This window comes from Pyrgilauda ruficollis, unplaced genomic scaffold (assembly GCF_017590135.1).
Source record: "Pyrgilauda ruficollis isolate IOZ18807 unplaced genomic scaffold, ASM1759013v1 scaffold114, whole genome shotgun sequence".
Taxonomy (NCBI): Eukaryota; Metazoa; Chordata; class Aves; order Passeriformes; family Passeridae; genus Pyrgilauda; species Pyrgilauda ruficollis.
Genome location: NW_024509655.1, coordinates 723,384 through 741,594, shown reverse-complemented (window position 1 = coordinate 741,594; position 18,211 = coordinate 723,384). Strand labels below are relative to the sequence as shown.

Sequence of the window (18,211 nt, the reverse complement as noted above, 5' to 3'; positions counted from 1 at the left end):
CATTTGGTTTTACATGAAGATGCTTTAGTCTGACCCAGGGAAACGATGATTTGACACACTGACTTAGAAGCAACCACTGGTCCTGAGAAATGCAGACATGTTCTTCATTGAAACTCTTGGAGATATCAGCTTGGTGCCACTCTTCTTTCAGCAAGGTTTTCAACACACAAACAGCACGAGCAGCTTACTAAAGCAGCTTACTGTGTTTCAAGATGGTGCTTTAGAAGCAAAAGCGAAATCAAAAGACTCATGCTCACCACAAAAAAAAAAAAAAAAAACAAAAAAAAAACCCCAAAACACACAAGAAACCCCCACAAGAAAAAAACCCACAAACCCAGAAATGCCCCAACCAAAATCACCCACAGCCACAGTATTTGTCATATGCTTATCTGTAAGAAGAAATAGAACAAACTCTGTGTGAGAATTTTTTTTGATGATCACATGTTGCCCTTTGTTTTACAACTGAATATAGCAAAACAAGAAGGGTTTCTTCTTATCAAATCAGTTGAAAGAAGTACTTCCTCTCTTCTGTTCTCAGTGACAGAAATTTACCCAAAACCTGACCCTAACACAAGTTAGACTTTGAGACTGGCTGTTCCTCCCCCTTTAGACACTTCCAACAAGGCTATCTTTCTCCTGGGAAAAACAGGACATAGATGGGAGATGAGGAAGGCTGCAAGCAAAGTTCTGCCCTGAACACAGCCACCAAGCCCAATCCCTCAGCAAGAAACACATCTATGGGGGAAGGGTGAGACATCGGATTATTCAGCTTAAGATAGGACAACAGGAAGCACAGCACAATCTTCTTGTGCTGGCTGGAAAACTGGTTCAATAAATAATGTTCCTACTGAAAAGCTTTATGGCAGATCAGTAAAAACTTGGCACCTGAACAACCCAAGAGTACTGTTCAAAAGAGAGTTTTTAAGAAAAATTAAATTACCGATGCTTTACTCATTTAGCTAATGCTTACAGGAAACAGAAAATAATATGGTAATTCTACTGAAACCAACTGCTAAGAAAAAGATCTCCCTAAATTACTTTTTTTCTAGTATTTTTTACAAACCCCTAAGCCATTAATTTTCTAAACTTCTCTGTCAGCCCCACCACTTATGGAAACATCTAGCAGGTAAGAAAGGCTTCACTGTGGCTTTTAAAATGAATTAAGAACAGTGTAACAACTGGTAATACTATCACAAAGAGATGTAATCTCAAGCCTCTGCCCTGACTTACTGCAGAAATTGGAACACAGGCAATTATTTCCCGTGCATCCTAAAAGCACTGCTCTTCTGAATGAGAAAACTGAAGCCTCTTTCCAATGTCACCTTGAGCATCTCAATGCAAGTTTTACAGCTTGCAGTTAAAAAAACCTAAATATCCATTTATATTTACGAATTCCCATTAGTCTAGTGAAATTCCATTCTTTAAGACATTCTGTCCACTTTTAAGTACAAATTTTACTTTTAAGCACACTGATCTGCACTATCACATTCACCTTGTTAGGTAAATTATGAGGTTAAAACATGGTAGTACACAGACAGCATAACAAAAACATTGCTCACTGTGAGTCACAAACACAAATATGATCCTGGTCTCAAACCACCTGGACTGCAGCATTCCACATAACTGAAAAGGCAATACAGTCCAGACTAGGCTTCCTGTTAGCAGTCTAAGGAAAAATTATTGTTTTAAGCCATATATTATTGAAAGTTTTTCATATAATTTTAAAATATCTTCTATTTTTAGTTTTTCCATATAAGGAAAACTTGTATCAATTCAACAGGGAAAAAAAACAGTTTGTAAAGATATCTCTACACAGAATAAAGAAAACAAATCTTACAAAATCCTTCCAAAATATTAGTTAAATGTTATTGTTCTATGGCTCAGGGTAGAACTTGCAATAAATTAACTTAGCCATACTTCCACATTTTTATACGCCTCCTTTAAGGAAGGAGAAAGAAGAATCAGCAGATAATGGAAAAAGGCACTGTGCACAAGATGACGTGTATCTGTATGTCTAATCTTTCTAATTTAATAAAATATATAATTGAAGAGAAATTAATTAATTAATACAACTTTAGTTATATAATTAGCTACAAGTATTGATGAAAATTACAACAGCATTTTGATCTGGAAAGAAATAAGATTTACTGTAGATAAACCCTCTGCATATCGTACCCCAAGAGTGATCACTATGCAAACTTTTTAAAACTAATGGCTAAAAAGTCAAAGCTACATTCTATTCTCTACTTTACCCTGTTAGGACCAAAATATCCTAAAAAAAAAAAAAAAAAGAGACAGGTGTGGAAGAACAATGCATTCCAGGTAACAGGGAGGACAGCCACATACTGCCATTCCAACCCGTGCTGCAGGAGTCCCACCTACTCTGCTTCCATAAAGGAGAACACTTGGAGGGCAGCACTCCACTGGGAAATACAGCTTTGAGACATGTCTGAGAGAGAATATTAGCATATCGGTGCATCTAAAACTATTCTAGACTATGTGAGAAATCAGAACTGTGCTATTTTTGTTTATAAGAATTATCTGTGTGCACTGTGTCTGCTTGCTCTTTTAGCCAAACAACAGAGGGCTCTCCCTCAGGCATCTGTCTTACAAGGTAAAAGGCAGAAAACCAGGCCACAACAAGGGAGATCCCAGGGATGCAAAGCAAAGGAGACAGAAAACAATAAGAGAAGAGCAAACACCTCTCTGGGAAGAGTCAACTTTGACAAAACTCGACCATATCTGACATTTAGGAAGAGAAAAACATAATATAGGACTACAAACCCCAAGCTGCTTATTTCTGAAAGCAGAAAGATCACAGCCACTGGCACTGAATTCACTAGGAATGAAAAACATGATGCTGTGAGAAAGCAGACAGCTGTTCAAACATACTTTTTGGAAAGCCTAGTTCTCTTTTTTTACTTAAAACATGCTTTTCAGAAAGGATCTGAAAGTCACTCAAGCAAGCATGATCATTCTTTCTGTTCACATTTACTTTGAGTCTTACACAATTTGTTACAACCCAAAAGGCTTTTTTTTTGTTTGTGAAAATCCATTTCAAAAGCACTTAACCCCAGCAAGTACCTACATTACTGTACTGGAGCTTACCTGAATTGCTGAAAGCACCCCACAGGGATAATGACTTTTCAAACTACCCAATCTTTACCTCAGGTTTTCAAGCAACTGCTTGCATTTTCAGTACCACAAAAAAAAACCCCAAGGGAAGCCTAACATATATATTCATATATAGCTATATTTATATTTTAATTTCCAGGCTGCGTCAGCCACCCATCTGGCAGTCTTGCTCATCACACCCTGGAATCAGCTCCTGTTTGGCAGGCACTGCTTGTGTTCTGCTGCCAGCCTTTGCATATCTGTATGTTTGAGTAATTCAGTGAACCTGAGCAGCCCTGCCACCTACACCTGGGAGAACAGCAAAACGTAGCAAAGGGATGGGCAATCTGCAACACTAGAGGTTAATGCAGGGCTGAAGCTGTAAAGAGCCTCCATAGGACACAGTGCTTTCTTACATGTTTCTTCAGAGTAAATGACAGGGAAAAGACTTTGGCAGCTAAGGTTTTTCTCTGTAAACTATAATGTTTGTTCTTAAATGCCTCAGTGTTAGAAAAGAAAGCAAATGACAATCTAAGAGGTTCTGGGTTACTAGGAAGGTGCCTTTGTCCAAGCCACTCCCTGTAGAACACCCAGGTATGACTTGGGTAACATTACCCAGTAAAGAAAAAAGGTTCTCTTTATTAAACTTCTTTAGTATAAACATTCCTTTCAAATCAGTTCCAAAAGCATCTTTGGTTGTTTTCCTTTGCAGAATATTTTACATTCCAACCATGAAGCCTGAATGCCTATATTAAGCAGTATACCACTCAATAATTACAGCATTTTCTACACATGGCACCTGCATCTCAGATAACCCTGTGTCTTTCAATTGCCTTTTTAGCTTTCAAAAGCAAATCTCTGTCTAACTTGCATCTGTAGATAGTGAAGGGCTGCTCCCTTCTCTAGGGACTCCAGGAAAAAATTGGTTTGCATTTGCACAAACCTCTAAGTAACACTGGTCAGACAGTAACCTTTATTTAAAAAAAATGTTAAAGTCTACCAGACACATTAAGATGCATAAGAAAAGACTGTAGCTTGGGAGTGAAAGCAGGTGCTTGGATTTCTGAACTGGGCCATGTGTGCTTTCTTTCCAAACATTTTAATTCAGCATGTCTCTACATTATTTGGTAGTCAAGACAGGTTCATTCTTTACTTTTTATTCTCTGCAATTACTAACAAATGAACACCTTTACAAGCCATCCACCTTCCACCAAAAGTAAGCTTTCTTGAAAAATTAGTCAGGAAAAAAGAAATCCTGCTGTATTTATTGATCCACTAGCATAGTAGATGCCTTTGAAATGCTCCTGAGAACATCATATATACCTCCCTTAGATAATTTCTCATACTAGGCTTTATTTGGTTTTGAAACACAAGCCTAACTTTAAGTGCTATGGGAATCTGGAGACATCTCTAATCTCATCACTGCCTAGGATTCAACATGAAACATGCCTTTACATTTTTTTCATCTAGTAAACACACAAATGGAAATGCACTCCTCAGAATAGCAATTTAAGAGAAACATCCCTCCCCCCAAAAATAAGAAACACAACAGCAAGAGAGAAAAATTGGAAAGGAGATCAGCTTCTCTTTGAAGGGTGGTACCTTTTCCTGGACAAAGCTGGCGTACCCCAAGGAGAGGGGAGAGAAGTCTCATTTGTCAGGCAAGGAGGGATCTGTTCTGCACGACTACAGACAAAACAGATAGGGGTAGGACAGAGAGGTTAGAGAAGAAGAGAAGAAACCAGAGGCCATAAGCTTGTTAGTTTTACAAAAGCACCAATAAAATTGTTACTTGGATCCACCCTTCAGAAACAACATGGATGACAAAGGACAAATTGAATGACAGCCTCAGGTGAACACACAGACATGCAAAGTGTGCACAGGTCTTGTGGTGTGACTCTGCACTGCTTGTTCATTGCTCTGCTGAGAGCTACTGATACCAGCAAAGCAGAACATCTTGCAATGTTCAACAGAAGAAACTCAGAGGAGAAAGTAAAGCTTCAGTAATTAGATATAACCAACAGGAGTAAGAAATAAAGTCAATGTAAATTCAATAATGAATGATGAGCAGGAAATGTAAAGAAGAAAAAAATCACTGAAAATAACAGCCAAAAAAAAAAAAAGGAACTTAGTACGGTATCTTATGCAACATCACCATGTGATTTACTTACCCCATTGTTTCCTCATTCACTATTAGCCAGTGTCAACTTCTACAGTACGAGCAACACACTCTTAATACAAATTGTCCTCCTGCTACCTGAATGCTTTAATAATGCTTCAAAATGAGACAAAATAAACTGATTTCTGAAGTTGGCTTTTTGGTGAGCGCGTCAGAGCGTGAGTGTGTGTTAGGGTGGGTTTTTTTGTTGGTTTGTTAGTTGCTAAAAATTTCTTTGAAGAAGAGAAAAGCATTAAGATCTCCCACTTGGGGGGAAAGATGACCCATCTTATTAGAATAGGGTCACATACATTCAAAGGCCGGGGTATAAATAGCTTAAAGGTCCCAGATACAAAGCTTAGGTCTGTGTTTCATGTTTTGTACCTTAAGTTGTGGCAAAAACTACTTTAAGACAAGCCAATCTTCAATACATATTTCACAAAGTTTTGTTGTCATTTTCAACCTTTAAAACACATTTCTGTTCATTTTGAGTCTCATTATAATTTAAATTCAAGTTGTTTCACTCTGGGAGTGTCTCCCAGTTAAATTTAAAAAACCAATAACTTACAGACTATCTAGAACTTTAAAGAACAACCAAATCCATGTAAAACAAGATGTGCATCTTATGTGCTAGCAAGGAGAAAAAGAGGCACAGGGAAGGCCTTATCAGTCTCTAATACTACTTGAGAGATCATCATAGCAGTAGTGTCCATCTCTTTGAAATAACTAACCAAAAGGCAAGAGGAAATGGCCTCAAATTGAACCAGGGGAAGTTTAGATTTCATATTTGGAAAAAAAATTTCACCAAAAGGGTTATCAAGCATTGGAACAGGCTGCTCTCGGATGGAGTTGAATCATCATCCCTAGGGGTCTTTAAAAGATGTGTAGATGTGGAACTGAAGGACATGGTTTAGTGGTTGATTTGGTAGTGCCAAATTTACAGTTAGACCTGATCTTAAGAGTATTTTCCAACCTAAACAATTCTATATTTCTAAATTAACCATGGTATTATTTAATCATTTACTTTAAAACTCCACATCAAATGAAACAATGAAGTTAAGGTATGACATTCAACAACCAAATTTTCATTTACTTAATAAAAGCATAAAAATATAGTATTTCTAATGATGATAATGCAACCTGTCAGCCTATCAACCAACAGGTTGCTTCAACACATCAAATATAACCATGAACTGATACCTCTATATTAACTGCTGCCACAATAAAAACACCCAACATCAGAGAGAATGCTGTGCACCCTGGAGAACACCAGCAAGCAAAGTCATTATTTGGTCAGATGTTGACACCTTATCCTCCTCTCAGTGGAGTGAAGGAAGAAAAAAGTAGATTAACACGGAAATACAAAAGCAATGAAGGTATCTGAAGAGAACTCTTTTGGGGAACACTGGCGTGGGACAGGCAGAGAAGATGAAAGAAAAGGAGGGAAAAAACCCCCAAAAAACAAAGGTCATACCTGTCAAAAGAATCTGTTGCTACCTTGTAGAGGTAAATAAAAAGTTTGCTGCAGTGTCTTAGAGTAGGTGACACAGAATCCAGGGATATTAGGTCATCATCCAAAAGCCTTTGAAACAGTTGCGTATTTGAAGGGAAGACATTCAAGGGACTTATTTTCCTCAAGTCTGAGAAGCAGCCAAGTAATCGAACAGCATCTGCCAGTTTTTCATACTGGATCTCTGTCTTGAAGAAGTGAGAGTTGGCTGGCTCGTAGCGCATTGCTGCAGTCAATGTGCAGAACACAGTGTGAAGCAGTTCAAACACTTGGTTCTGGTTTACTTTTTCCCAGCCATTCTTAGGTGGTGAGCACAAAGATCTTTCCATGGCAACAAGTAAAGATGTGACGTACACAAATCCACCAACTTTCCTAAAAACAGTTCTTGTGCGGTGACTCTCTCTCAGCACCAAGAGTAGAGCCTGTGGACAAAACAAGCAATCAAAACAGGGAAACAACAGCAACAACAAGCAGCAACATTACAAACAGCCTGAAAAAAGCTTGGAACATTTTTGTTCACAAAACATTGTTGTGTTAGCAAAATCCTTGTGTCATTTGTCAGAACTTGGTAATCCCTGAAGTCAAAAACGTAGTAAAAGTTGTAGTAAAAGTTCAACAACTTTTCAGCAGATCAACTTTTCAAAAGATCAACTTTTACTATAAAAAATTCTCATACTCAAAAGTTTACAGAATAAAGAAAAAGATTAGGGGGGAAAGTAGAACATTGCCCCTTATTTAGAAATAAGAAATTACCTTCCAACAGAAAAGACCTGACCAAGCCCAGAATGGAACCCAAAATTGCCAAGTAATTCTCTTAGTGACAAGGTGGAGAATATCTCTGTTAGAAAGGAATCTTCTCTGTCATCACACTTCACAAACAATTTCAAACAAGAGCAGGCAAATGACTTCTTGCAGCAATGAGAAATCTAAACCTTGGAGCATCCTAACAGTCCCCTAGAAATCAACAATGCAGAAGCACCTGGCAGCTATGAAGCCACAACGGCACTCAAATGTAACAACTCAGTTAGCAAATTCAGGCAGTAAAAATTAGCCAAATATACCCACTTATTTTTAGCTTTCCTCTATAAATCTCTGAATTGAGACTGAGATTATATTTTAAGAGTTTATTCTCAAAAGTAAGTCATAGAGAGAAAGAAAAGTGGATAAAACCTTACTTGCTGAACAAATAAATGCAAAGCCATGGTATAAACAGCAGAAAATACATGAACTTAGGTACTAGAGAATAACACCCATTATCTGTGAAATCAGGGGGTGGAGAAGCACCTCCACACAGCCAAAAACAAATGAAAAGGATACCTGTCATGGGAAGTTTGACCCACGTGTGAATATAGAAGAAAAAATCTCCCTACAGAAAGCATCATAAATAACAGAAAAATGTTACTGATACAGAAAAATAGACCAGGGGGAATTTCCTATGACCAGAAGTCTACTTCTTCAGAATCAAGTTGCTTTTTTAAGCACTCAGAAGATGGGTAGTGAAACAGAAGACTGTCATTCCTCTGAAGGCAAACTTGAACAAAGTGTAAGAGACACATCACTGCACTGTTCTGGGCTGTCAGTTCCATAACCAAAACTTCTGAGAACAGCACCAATGGAGGACAAGTACAACAGGTCAAGGGAAAGACAGAAATCTTGATTTTCTGTTAAATCCCCTGGGGAACTCCAGTATCTTTTCTTTCCCCGTAAGTATGGTGAAAAACACATGGTCAAAAATTGCTGAAGACCTTCACAGACATTACACAGTAAATGAATAGTTTTATTACTAGCTTTCCTTTCTGTCTTTTGGAATAATATGAAGGTGTTCATCTGCCAGAGAAATACAGCTCCTTTGAACAGAAATGAACCTAGATGTCTGAGTTCTCTTCATTAAGACTCATTTACTTTCTGCTATTTGCCTCAGCTTTTCTACCCTAAAATAAATCAGTATTTTGTCAATTTTAAAATTAACATTAGCTACTCTGAAGAGAAATTGTGGGTCTAGATTAGCAAATAAATCACCTAATACAACAGGAAACAGACAAGAGTTTTCTTGCTTCTTCCTCCACTCCCAGCCTTACTTTCTTACTATTCCACTATTTTGCTTAAGCAAGCAAGTTCTTCAGCTTTATCTTCTACTGTGATCATTACAATTTGCATTTATATTAATTATTTCAGCATTCCTAGATACAAATTGGTAAAACAAAATGCCACAGAAAATGCAAGCCAGAGCTGAAAATAAACATACGTTACTTGCTTGCTTTTTTTTCCATATGTATTCCCATTATTTTTGACTGAATAAGACCCCACCAGGGAAAATTATCATAACTGCAGAACCTCATTTTCTATCCACAAACGTGATGATGCTAAAAACATATTCACTAGCCTACACCTCCAGTTCTGAAGGCTACCATGGATAGATTGTAGGAAGAAAAAAAAAAAAAAACCAAACCATGGATCAAATATAAGTATTTCAACTCCAGAGACAATCTACATACTACCTGAACACCACCCAACCAATCCAGCTCAATCCAAAGCCCTTCTCAGTGTTTTCTCTCTTGGAACCACACCTTAGGAGAAAGAGTGCTGAAGAAGAACCCTTCACCTACCCTTAGGATGTCGGTTTTGAGCTGCAGTTCCGTAGGTGGGGCCGAGTGCATCAGCCCCAGCAGGGTGCCCATGTCGTCCTCTCCGCTGGGTGACAACACCAGCTGCTGGATGATCATCAGGGCGTGCTGGCGGCACTGCGGATACTTCACGATGTTGTGCACGCACCTGGCACCACCAAACTCCCTGAAAATGCCTGCTCGGAAAGAGGGTGGCAGGGTAAGCACTTTAAGAGTAAGCAAAATATAATCAGTGGCAAATAATGACAACAAAACAACACCAAAGGTGTTAATTTTCATTTCTACAGAATGAAGGGCAGAGTTTTAGCTCTTTGGGTGTGTAATGATTTACTACTAATTTTCCTCCCCTAACACAAATAAAAATAGAACTTTAATGTCTTCTGATAAAAATTTTCACTAAAGGCATTGTGTACAAGGATGGAGGTCAGCTCTAAGAATTTCTTCAATAATTCTGTTACTCCAACAGAAGTTACTCTTTACATTCTAGAGGTCAAAGGGTCTCAGGATGAAATAAAAAATATACCAAAACCTCTGTGTTTTGTGAAGACTATGCACTGTTCTGGTTTAGGGTAGTGTTTTTCTTACATTTTGTAATGACCTAAATGCAATATGAACTGAAAATATGACTGGGATGTTTCTGGAGATGAGCACTGGTTGATAAGTGGCTCAGTCTATCCACATAATTTGTAAGATTCTGCAGAAGATTTTTTGTGGCAAGACCTATCTCTGTAGAGATTAAGCTTAAGTCAAACAATGTTTTTCAAGTTTCCTGGCTACTGTGATAACTGAAAGTTATATGAAAATTGATTCTGAAAGCATCACAAACACCAAAGTAGAATATACATGGCATATATAATGTGTGTTTAGTACAGTGTCAGCACCTAGACTATTGCTCTATGTTAATTACTGAAGATGAAAACTGACTGGAGAAATGGATCAATGCTGCATTACTGCATCAAAAGGGATAATTTTCCACATGACTATAAACTCAAAGAGCAGTTTAAATGACCAAGTTCAGGATTAACAAGTTGATTCCCTCTAACATATATATATATATACATATATATACAGACATGAATCCCACCATCCATTTCCTGCCTCCTGCTTTCTCTGATGTCCTTTGGCTCAGAGATGCATTCAGTGCAAAAGGAGAGACCTCAGACCTTGAGACAGGTGAGTTTGTTGCACCCCTCCACAAGTAAAGCGCATCTCCTTTGTGGTCAGGTTTTCATAGACTGGGATAACATTTTATGTTTCTCCCACTCTCAGTGTAGGTTCTCTTCTCAACTACCCGGTGAACCTGTTCCTGTTGAAATGTAGTTAGCAGTTCTGCAATACTCTGGAAAGCTTATCAGAGAGACTGGTTTAAGATCAGAAACCAAGCATCGAGTCTGGTATGAATCACTGCAAGGCTGCATCTACTTATGCTTCTGTGATGACCTACAACCTCTGCTGGCCTCTGGATACAGCGCTCACATCCCAGTACAGACAGGAGCCAAATTTTCCGAGAAATAATTTCTCAGCTCCTCCTGTATGCTCTGTCCTACTCCTGAACTGGGAGAGCTACTGATGAAATGAGGCCCTTGAATGCTCCAAGATTCCTCAGAAACATCATCTGCGGCATCATCCCAAAGTGCCAATGTCTTTTACATTCCTGCTGTTGTTTCTCAGTGGATATTCAGAGATTAAATCAGTCCTGAGAAGCAGCAAGTATCAAATTTGCTCAGTATCCCCGAGCGGGAAGAATGATGCATCTGACTCCATGATATCAGAAGGTTAATTAATTATTTTATTATACTATATTATTCTATACTATATTACACTATATTACATTACATGAAACTCACAAGCACTCAACTCTACTGAGCTGAATCTCGTGACTGTCTCCTGACGGACAGTCTGGACACACACTTGGCCCTGACAGGCCAAGGCAACAAAACACCATCACTCTGGGCAAACAATCTCCATATTGCATTCTACTTTGGCACAACACAGGAGCAGCGAATGAGGTAAGAATTGTTTTGATCATTGTTTTCTCTGCTTCTCTCACTGCTTCTCTCGGGTTCAGAGAATGTGAATCCCACAGCAAGGAGGCCCTGATGGCTGATTGATGCTTCCTAGGTGAGGTCAGGAATGCCATCTAACAGCAGCCAAGGGTTTGTCGCAAGGCAGGTGGATGCTGCCACGGTCTCAAAATCCCTAAGTCTTGGTTAATGAAGCATAATACAAAACTGCCTGATTTACAAAAGGACAATTGTAACAGAACTCTGTCTGTACATACTGACTGGGAATAACTCTTTAATGAAAATGAAAAAACATCTTTAACTAAAGATACAGGCATTACATTAAGTAGACACGACTCTGTGAACACTGAACTACATTTCTAATTACGTGTTTAAATTTTTGAATATCCAAACAGTCTTACAAGCACTACCATGAATTATAAAACTGTTGAAGAGTGATGGGGTCTGGTGTTTGCCTTCAAGTAAACAATACCAAAGAAATTTAAGTTAAACACTATCTTGTTATCCTTATTTTATGGATATGGCTATGCTGTCTGTTTTCTTTGCTGGGAAAACTTGGCCAGAGAGAAAGTATATTTCAGAGTATTTGAATACTGGCCTAAAGATAGAAAGTCAAGACATGATTTTCTTTATACATATCTTGACAACAATCTCTTCACTCACCTGCATTTGTGTTTGATCCTTGTAGTAGTACTGTCAGGGTCTCCATAACCAATAAAGCCAACTGCTTTTGGTCCTCAAATGAACTGTTTCTTGAATCCACTACAAGAAAATTTCAGAAGCTAAAGTCATAGAAAATACCACTCTTTTCAAAGATGCTTCTTAATACTTTCCACCAACACTTTTCTTTTCTTTGCTTCCCTAGAAAGCATGCAGCCCCACCATTTTCCAAAGCAAGCTGAGAGTCTACACATGCATTCCTGGGAAAGCTTAACTATGAATCACATGAAAAGTTAATTTTATAAAGACAAGAATTTAAACTGAGGTTTTAGAGCACTGTGAGCTGCACTGTGAGTGCCTGACATTAAAGTTATTGTTTCTTTGAGCCACAAAACTACACCAGTTGAAGATTAACTGCATCTGCTCTTGTTCAGTTTTCAGTACCTGAAAAGAGAAATTCCGTACAAAACCCACAAAACTCCACTCACATAATTATGGCAAACCTGCTGATTGCTTAACAGGTGTGGCAGACCAACGCTGCAATTGGCACAGTACACACAGAGAAACACTCCAGGAAAAACAGTGGGGTTTTGGTTATTTTAAATTACTCTAATAAAAAGTAAACCCCACCACAAGGACATGTGCACTCAGGTAGCACCCTGATTAGATGACAGTTTCATCCATTCATCCATTTATTTACAGGAACATAAGAACTGATGTGTTTTCCAGTGGAGTTAAGGGGAAAAAGGCTTTCTAACTAACCTACAGCTACCACTCACTAATGAAGCTTCATACAATTAAACCTAGGTGAAACATCCAGCAATTATGATTAAAAATTAAGTGTCACTGATGTACACAAGCTTGACTGCAGTTTCAATGAAGAATGTAAAAAAAATTGTCTGTGTGCATGTAAGCTCCTATGACATGAGGCAGAGCCTGCTTTGGAGGCCTAGCAGCTGTGCAGCTTACCTGAGATGCTCCAGTCTGGAGACAACTGATCTTAATTTTTTTTTTTTTTTAATGCTTAGAAAAATGTAGACCCAGCTCATAAAAAAGTCTCCTATTAAAAGCTCAGATATGCATGCTATAGTATTTTTTCAAATCTGGGGCTAAACACAAAGTTAAAAAGCACCTTTTGTTAGGAAGAACATTGATGCTATACATTGCCCCTACACTTTTTTTTCACATTAAATAACAAATATTGAACCAGTACATCAAAAAAAAAAATTTAGAAAGGAAAATATGAGCTCGTACTACTTTGCATTCATAGAGCATCATTCATTAAAGTTAGCCTCAAGAAACCGAGAGAAACAAATCCAATGAGCTTTTAAGATGGCACAGCAATCCTTAGCAGAATTCAGGCCCTGAGGTACATGTTCAGACTCTCTCATTTCTCCTAAACGCAAGACTCCACTATTTCCAGCCAAAAAAGACAAGTATTAGAAAAATGGAAATGGACACACTACCTTGATCATTCAGTGCCTGAGTGGGATCTTTCAAAAGGGCTGCATATTTATGAAGAAGATTTACCATCACCTCCAGAAGCCCCACTTCCCTGAAGACATCCTTAAAGATGTAATCATGACGAGTGAACTTCAAGAGCGTCCTCATGGCAATGATGCTACACTGAAAAGAAGTGCTGGATTTTAAAAGGATGCTCACACTGATCAGTTCTTTACAGGGTATGTAATTCAAGCTGAAGACAACCAATTCCAGCATCTCAAAGTATTTGGTCTGCACTTCTGGAAGTTTAGGAATTTTCTCTGCAAACTGAGACAATGTATGCTGCGATTCCAAAATGAAGTAGTTGGCATTGTCCGCCATATAAATATTCGCGATGGCATCAAGGATGATTTGTGCTAGATAGTTGGTTTTTGCTCTCAAAAATGCATTCTGAAGGACAGAAAATGCTTGAATATTCCTCACACTATGACCTAAATCAGAAAATAAAGTGGGATGGGAGGAAAAAGGAAAGAGAAAGTTCTTAATCACCATAAACAATGAATACACTTATTAATAATGATCCACGCATTTTAATAAATAGGAATAAAATAAAAATGTACGATGTCACTTTTCATTAAAAAGTCATTAAAAAAAGCCTCTGCACATCCACTTACACTGCAAATTCCACAACCTACTATTCTTTAAGATGGCATCTTAATCTTTGGTAGTAAGAGTTTACGTAAGCACCTAAAGATGCTGATCAAAGATAATTTCTTTAAAATAGATAAGTACACTGATTTATTATTAAAATGTACATGGGATACAGTCCTAGAGACAAAACAAAGCCTGCCCATCACATATCCATGCCATAAGAGAACTCATTATAGCAACAGTGATACATTCTGTGTTCCGTAATGCAGAACACAGCCCTTGCAGCTGGGAATAAAAAAGCTTTGGCAGGGTTCAGTACTATTAACAATTAAGGAATTAAAACACAGGGAAAAAGTTGTAAAGCATAAAGTAGCTATAATATCAGCACACAAACATCTCACAGCTTTAAAGCTCATTCACATTTGTTCTTGTAAGTACCTTCAAGTTGATTGATATCTCATCCACTTAGCTAAGGAATGCATCATTTATGAGGATGCTCCAAAATTTTCTATGGGCAGATATTATTCTTATTCTACTCAAAAGATGCCTTAAATTCAACTTTTTAAACTTCTGTAGGAATAGTACAAGACACAGTGGACAGATACCATGATACAGAAAACAACTAACAGTAAAAAGTAACTAAAAAAATACACAATCAAGAGTGAGAACTTTAAAGACAATCTAAACAAAGCATTTAGGATGTTTTAACAATAAAATCTTATTTTATTTTTTTCAAATAAAAGTATATGCAAACTGTTAACCTGATTTGAAAACCCTTTCATAAAGAAAAAATTCTTATTTATGATATATTCTCTATGGCACACTACTCTCTTCATTTTTGTAAACTAAGTTGTCCAACTGAACAGTACATTCAATTATCTTCATGCCTAGCCTCCACACCTTCCATTTCAGTATTTCTCCAGAAGGCAAGAGAAAACTCCCTTGTAAATGAGCATTGGAACAATTCAACATCTGGAAGAGCATTTGTTACATTATAACACAGTTGTTCCTAAAAGGACTTCTTTACATGCTTTTTTTACTATGAAAAATGATCAAATTAGGGGATGTAGAGCTTATTAAATATGACAGGAACATAACAGTGTCAGATACAACTATTAATATTCTTAGAATCAACAGTTGTTCCAGGCAATCAAGTAGATTAATAAATTGTTTTTGATTATTAGGAGGACCCCTGAAAAAAAACAAATTCTAACCAGCTTTTCAGAGTTCAAGAACTAAAATGATTTAAATGGAAATAATTGAGATATCAGTAAATTGAGAAAACAAAGTTTTCATAAAAATACAATTTGCCAACATTATGAAAAGCAGGTAAAAGGAACAGAGATGTCCTGACAAATATCACAGAGTTACAGAACTCTTTTGCAGATTGCAACAGATCATGGTTCTCTCATAACAATGTATCAGAAAAGCTGATTAATCTAAAAAAAAATTAATATTATTATCAAAACATGGAAAAATTGAACTCTGAGTGTTCACCTTCTTTCTCTATTTAGTGCAAAAGGAAAACAATTCCTAAGAACAATGAACTCTCTACATACCAGAGAAAGGAAGTCGCTGTCCAAGGAATCTAGGATGTATATTCATTAGTCTATAAATCTACAAATGCAATCCTAGAATAAACTTTTCTTGTGCCACTGCACACATTGTAGATCTCATGAAAGTTCGACAAAGTAGCTCCACAGTCACTATTAAATTCCAAACTCCTTAGTTACATACAAGACTAAACTGAATTTTAAGTTTATGCACAGGATATGAAACTTAAGTTTATTTTTATACAACCCTTCTCCCCCAAGACTTCCTCAACCTTATCTCCAATTCACTGTGGTTTCAACCACACCACAGATTTTATCACTCTGATCACACTGGTGATGAAATAACAGATTTCAGCTCACAAGTTACATTTCCCTGAGCTGACAAAAGGTAACAGAAAGAAAAGTGGAGTAGGGGAAGGATTAAAAAAAATTAAAAAAAAAAAAAAAAATCAAGCCAGCACATCAGCCTTTCACACCAATTTAGTAAGACAGCAGCTTAAAACACTATAAATAAAATCAGTGGATCTCTCCAATAAGACAATCTTTTCAAATCTCCATGTAGAAAACTGTCAGCTCTGCAGTGAAGAGGCTGGACCTGTCCTCAAAGACAAAAGCCCTAAACTTTCTTCTTTGGGTACCAACCCCAAAATAAAATATTTGAGACCAAAATAACTGAGTATTTGATAATCTTAGATAAATAACCTAGACTTAGTTGGAAAGGGTTTGTGCAATACACAGCTGCTCTGTATCTTGTCATGGGCACTTAGAACAACAAAAAAGCAAACAGAGAGAGAAAGAAAGCAGACTCACCTTTGCCGGCAGGCTGTGGGACTGCAAATCCAGGTAGCAGGAAAGGTACTCCAGTAGTAACACCAGCTGGCTTTAATTCATTGACACCATATGTTGTTAAAGAAGTTATCAAATTAACTAAGTCCTTCAAAGCATCCTTAGATTCAGCTTCTTTTGCCTGTTCTAATCTAAAGAAAATACAACAGGATCAAGTTAGCAGCACTAGTTTATCTGAACTCAAATCACTTTAGTAAGATCTCTTCTATTCTATCAGTTTAGAGATTAATTTTACTGCCTGATTCCTGCAGTGTTTTCAATGTCCATATGTCACACCATTAAGTTAGTCAAACACTGGACTCAAAAGAGCAAACAGTTATTTGCCATGGGAATTTACCTCATAAATCTCTCCTTGAACTCAACAGTCAGCAGAAAGACATGAAAAATTACATTAAAAATCCTCTCACAGACATGAAGATACTGTATAGGAAAGTACATGGAGAGTCTGTAATTAAATAGATATCTGTAATTAACTTGCTAGACTACATCTGCCACTTTGAGAGTGAATGTTTCGTGCTAATGAAATGGTGTCTTGGTAAAGGCATAGCACTCACAAGCATGTGATGAAGCACGCTCATTAGAACTACAAACACCACCTCTGAACACAAGAGAACGGAAATGTTAACATCCCATTCCAACCACTGTACTGACAGGAACGCACCATCCGACCAAACCCTAAAAACTGACACTGAATCATAACACCATCCTCATTTTCCTGCTACTTCACCGCAAATAAAAGCATGTTTAATTATTTATTAACTGTAGATCTCAGCAGTAAACGGGACCACATTCTTCAACAGACTCAGGCAGTGCAAGCTCTGTTTTGCTTCTTGCTGACAAACGACTGTTGGAGCCCTTTACAAGCAGCTCATTCTGCATCCTCCATCTTCTTAGTCAGACGTGGCTGAGGAAGGAATCTCCTTCAAACAAGAACCTCCTGCAAACAGTCACTACAGAAGCACAGAGCTCACCTATTATCATTCTACCAATTCTCCACATGCCCTGCCCTTTCACATCATCCAAATGAAATTACCGAAGTGCTCCTCTTGCCCTCACAGATCTGCAATTTCTTACTGAGCCACCTTCTTCACACATCCTTCTACTTTTCCAGCTCCAAAGCCTTTCCTCTTTGCAGCTTGAGACCCAGTGTCCAGATTTCACACCCTCACATGACAGTTATCATCATAAAAGTGCCCCAGAGCTGTACAAGTCTCTGTGGATAGGTTTGAACAAAACAGGGAGAACACATCACTGTGGTCCATCACTGACCGATGCATGGGCTCATTCAAGATCACTGTTTTTTGAAAGGAACTACTTTCTTCTAGAAAACCCTCTCAGGAAGAAATGAGAATAACATATTCCTACGCTATTAACCTTTACTGATGTCACCTGATGATCCCAGGTGTCCTCCTTTTTCAATGAGACATGCAAATCCCCAGTCTTCCTACACATTTGGCAGGGATTCCCCATTCTTTGACTTAAGGATGAGCAAGCCCAGGGGAAAATTTGTTTAAAACACTTCATCTACAGAGAATCACCTTTGTATCTCAACATGTAACATGACAGCATGTTCCCCTTATATTTCCCCTAAACTCTGGCTGACAGTTTCTGGAAAACAACTGCATTTG

At 37.8% G+C, this 18,211-nt stretch overlaps 1 protein-coding gene across 5 annotated transcripts in view; it reads right to left on the bottom strand.

Annotated features, from left to right (window-relative positions):
- WDFY3 (WD repeat and FYVE domain containing 3) overlaps positions 1-18,211 on the bottom strand; it is a 154,170-nt gene that overhangs the window by 63,433 nt on the left and 72,526 nt on the right. For all 5 annotated transcript variants that reach the window (XM_041479802.1, XM_041479793.1, XM_041479773.1 and 2 more), the window contains 5 exons: positions 16,548-16,714; positions 13,557-14,024; positions 12,094-12,192; positions 9,389-9,582; positions 6,747-7,204 (listed from right to left, as the gene is read on the bottom strand). In XM_041479802.1, the coding sequence (XP_041335736.1) occupies positions 6,747-7,204; positions 9,389-9,582; positions 12,094-12,192; positions 13,557-14,024; positions 16,548-16,714 (1,386 nt within the window). The remainder of the gene's footprint in view (positions 1-6,746; positions 7,205-9,388; positions 9,583-12,093; positions 12,193-13,556; positions 14,025-16,547; positions 16,715-18,211) is intronic.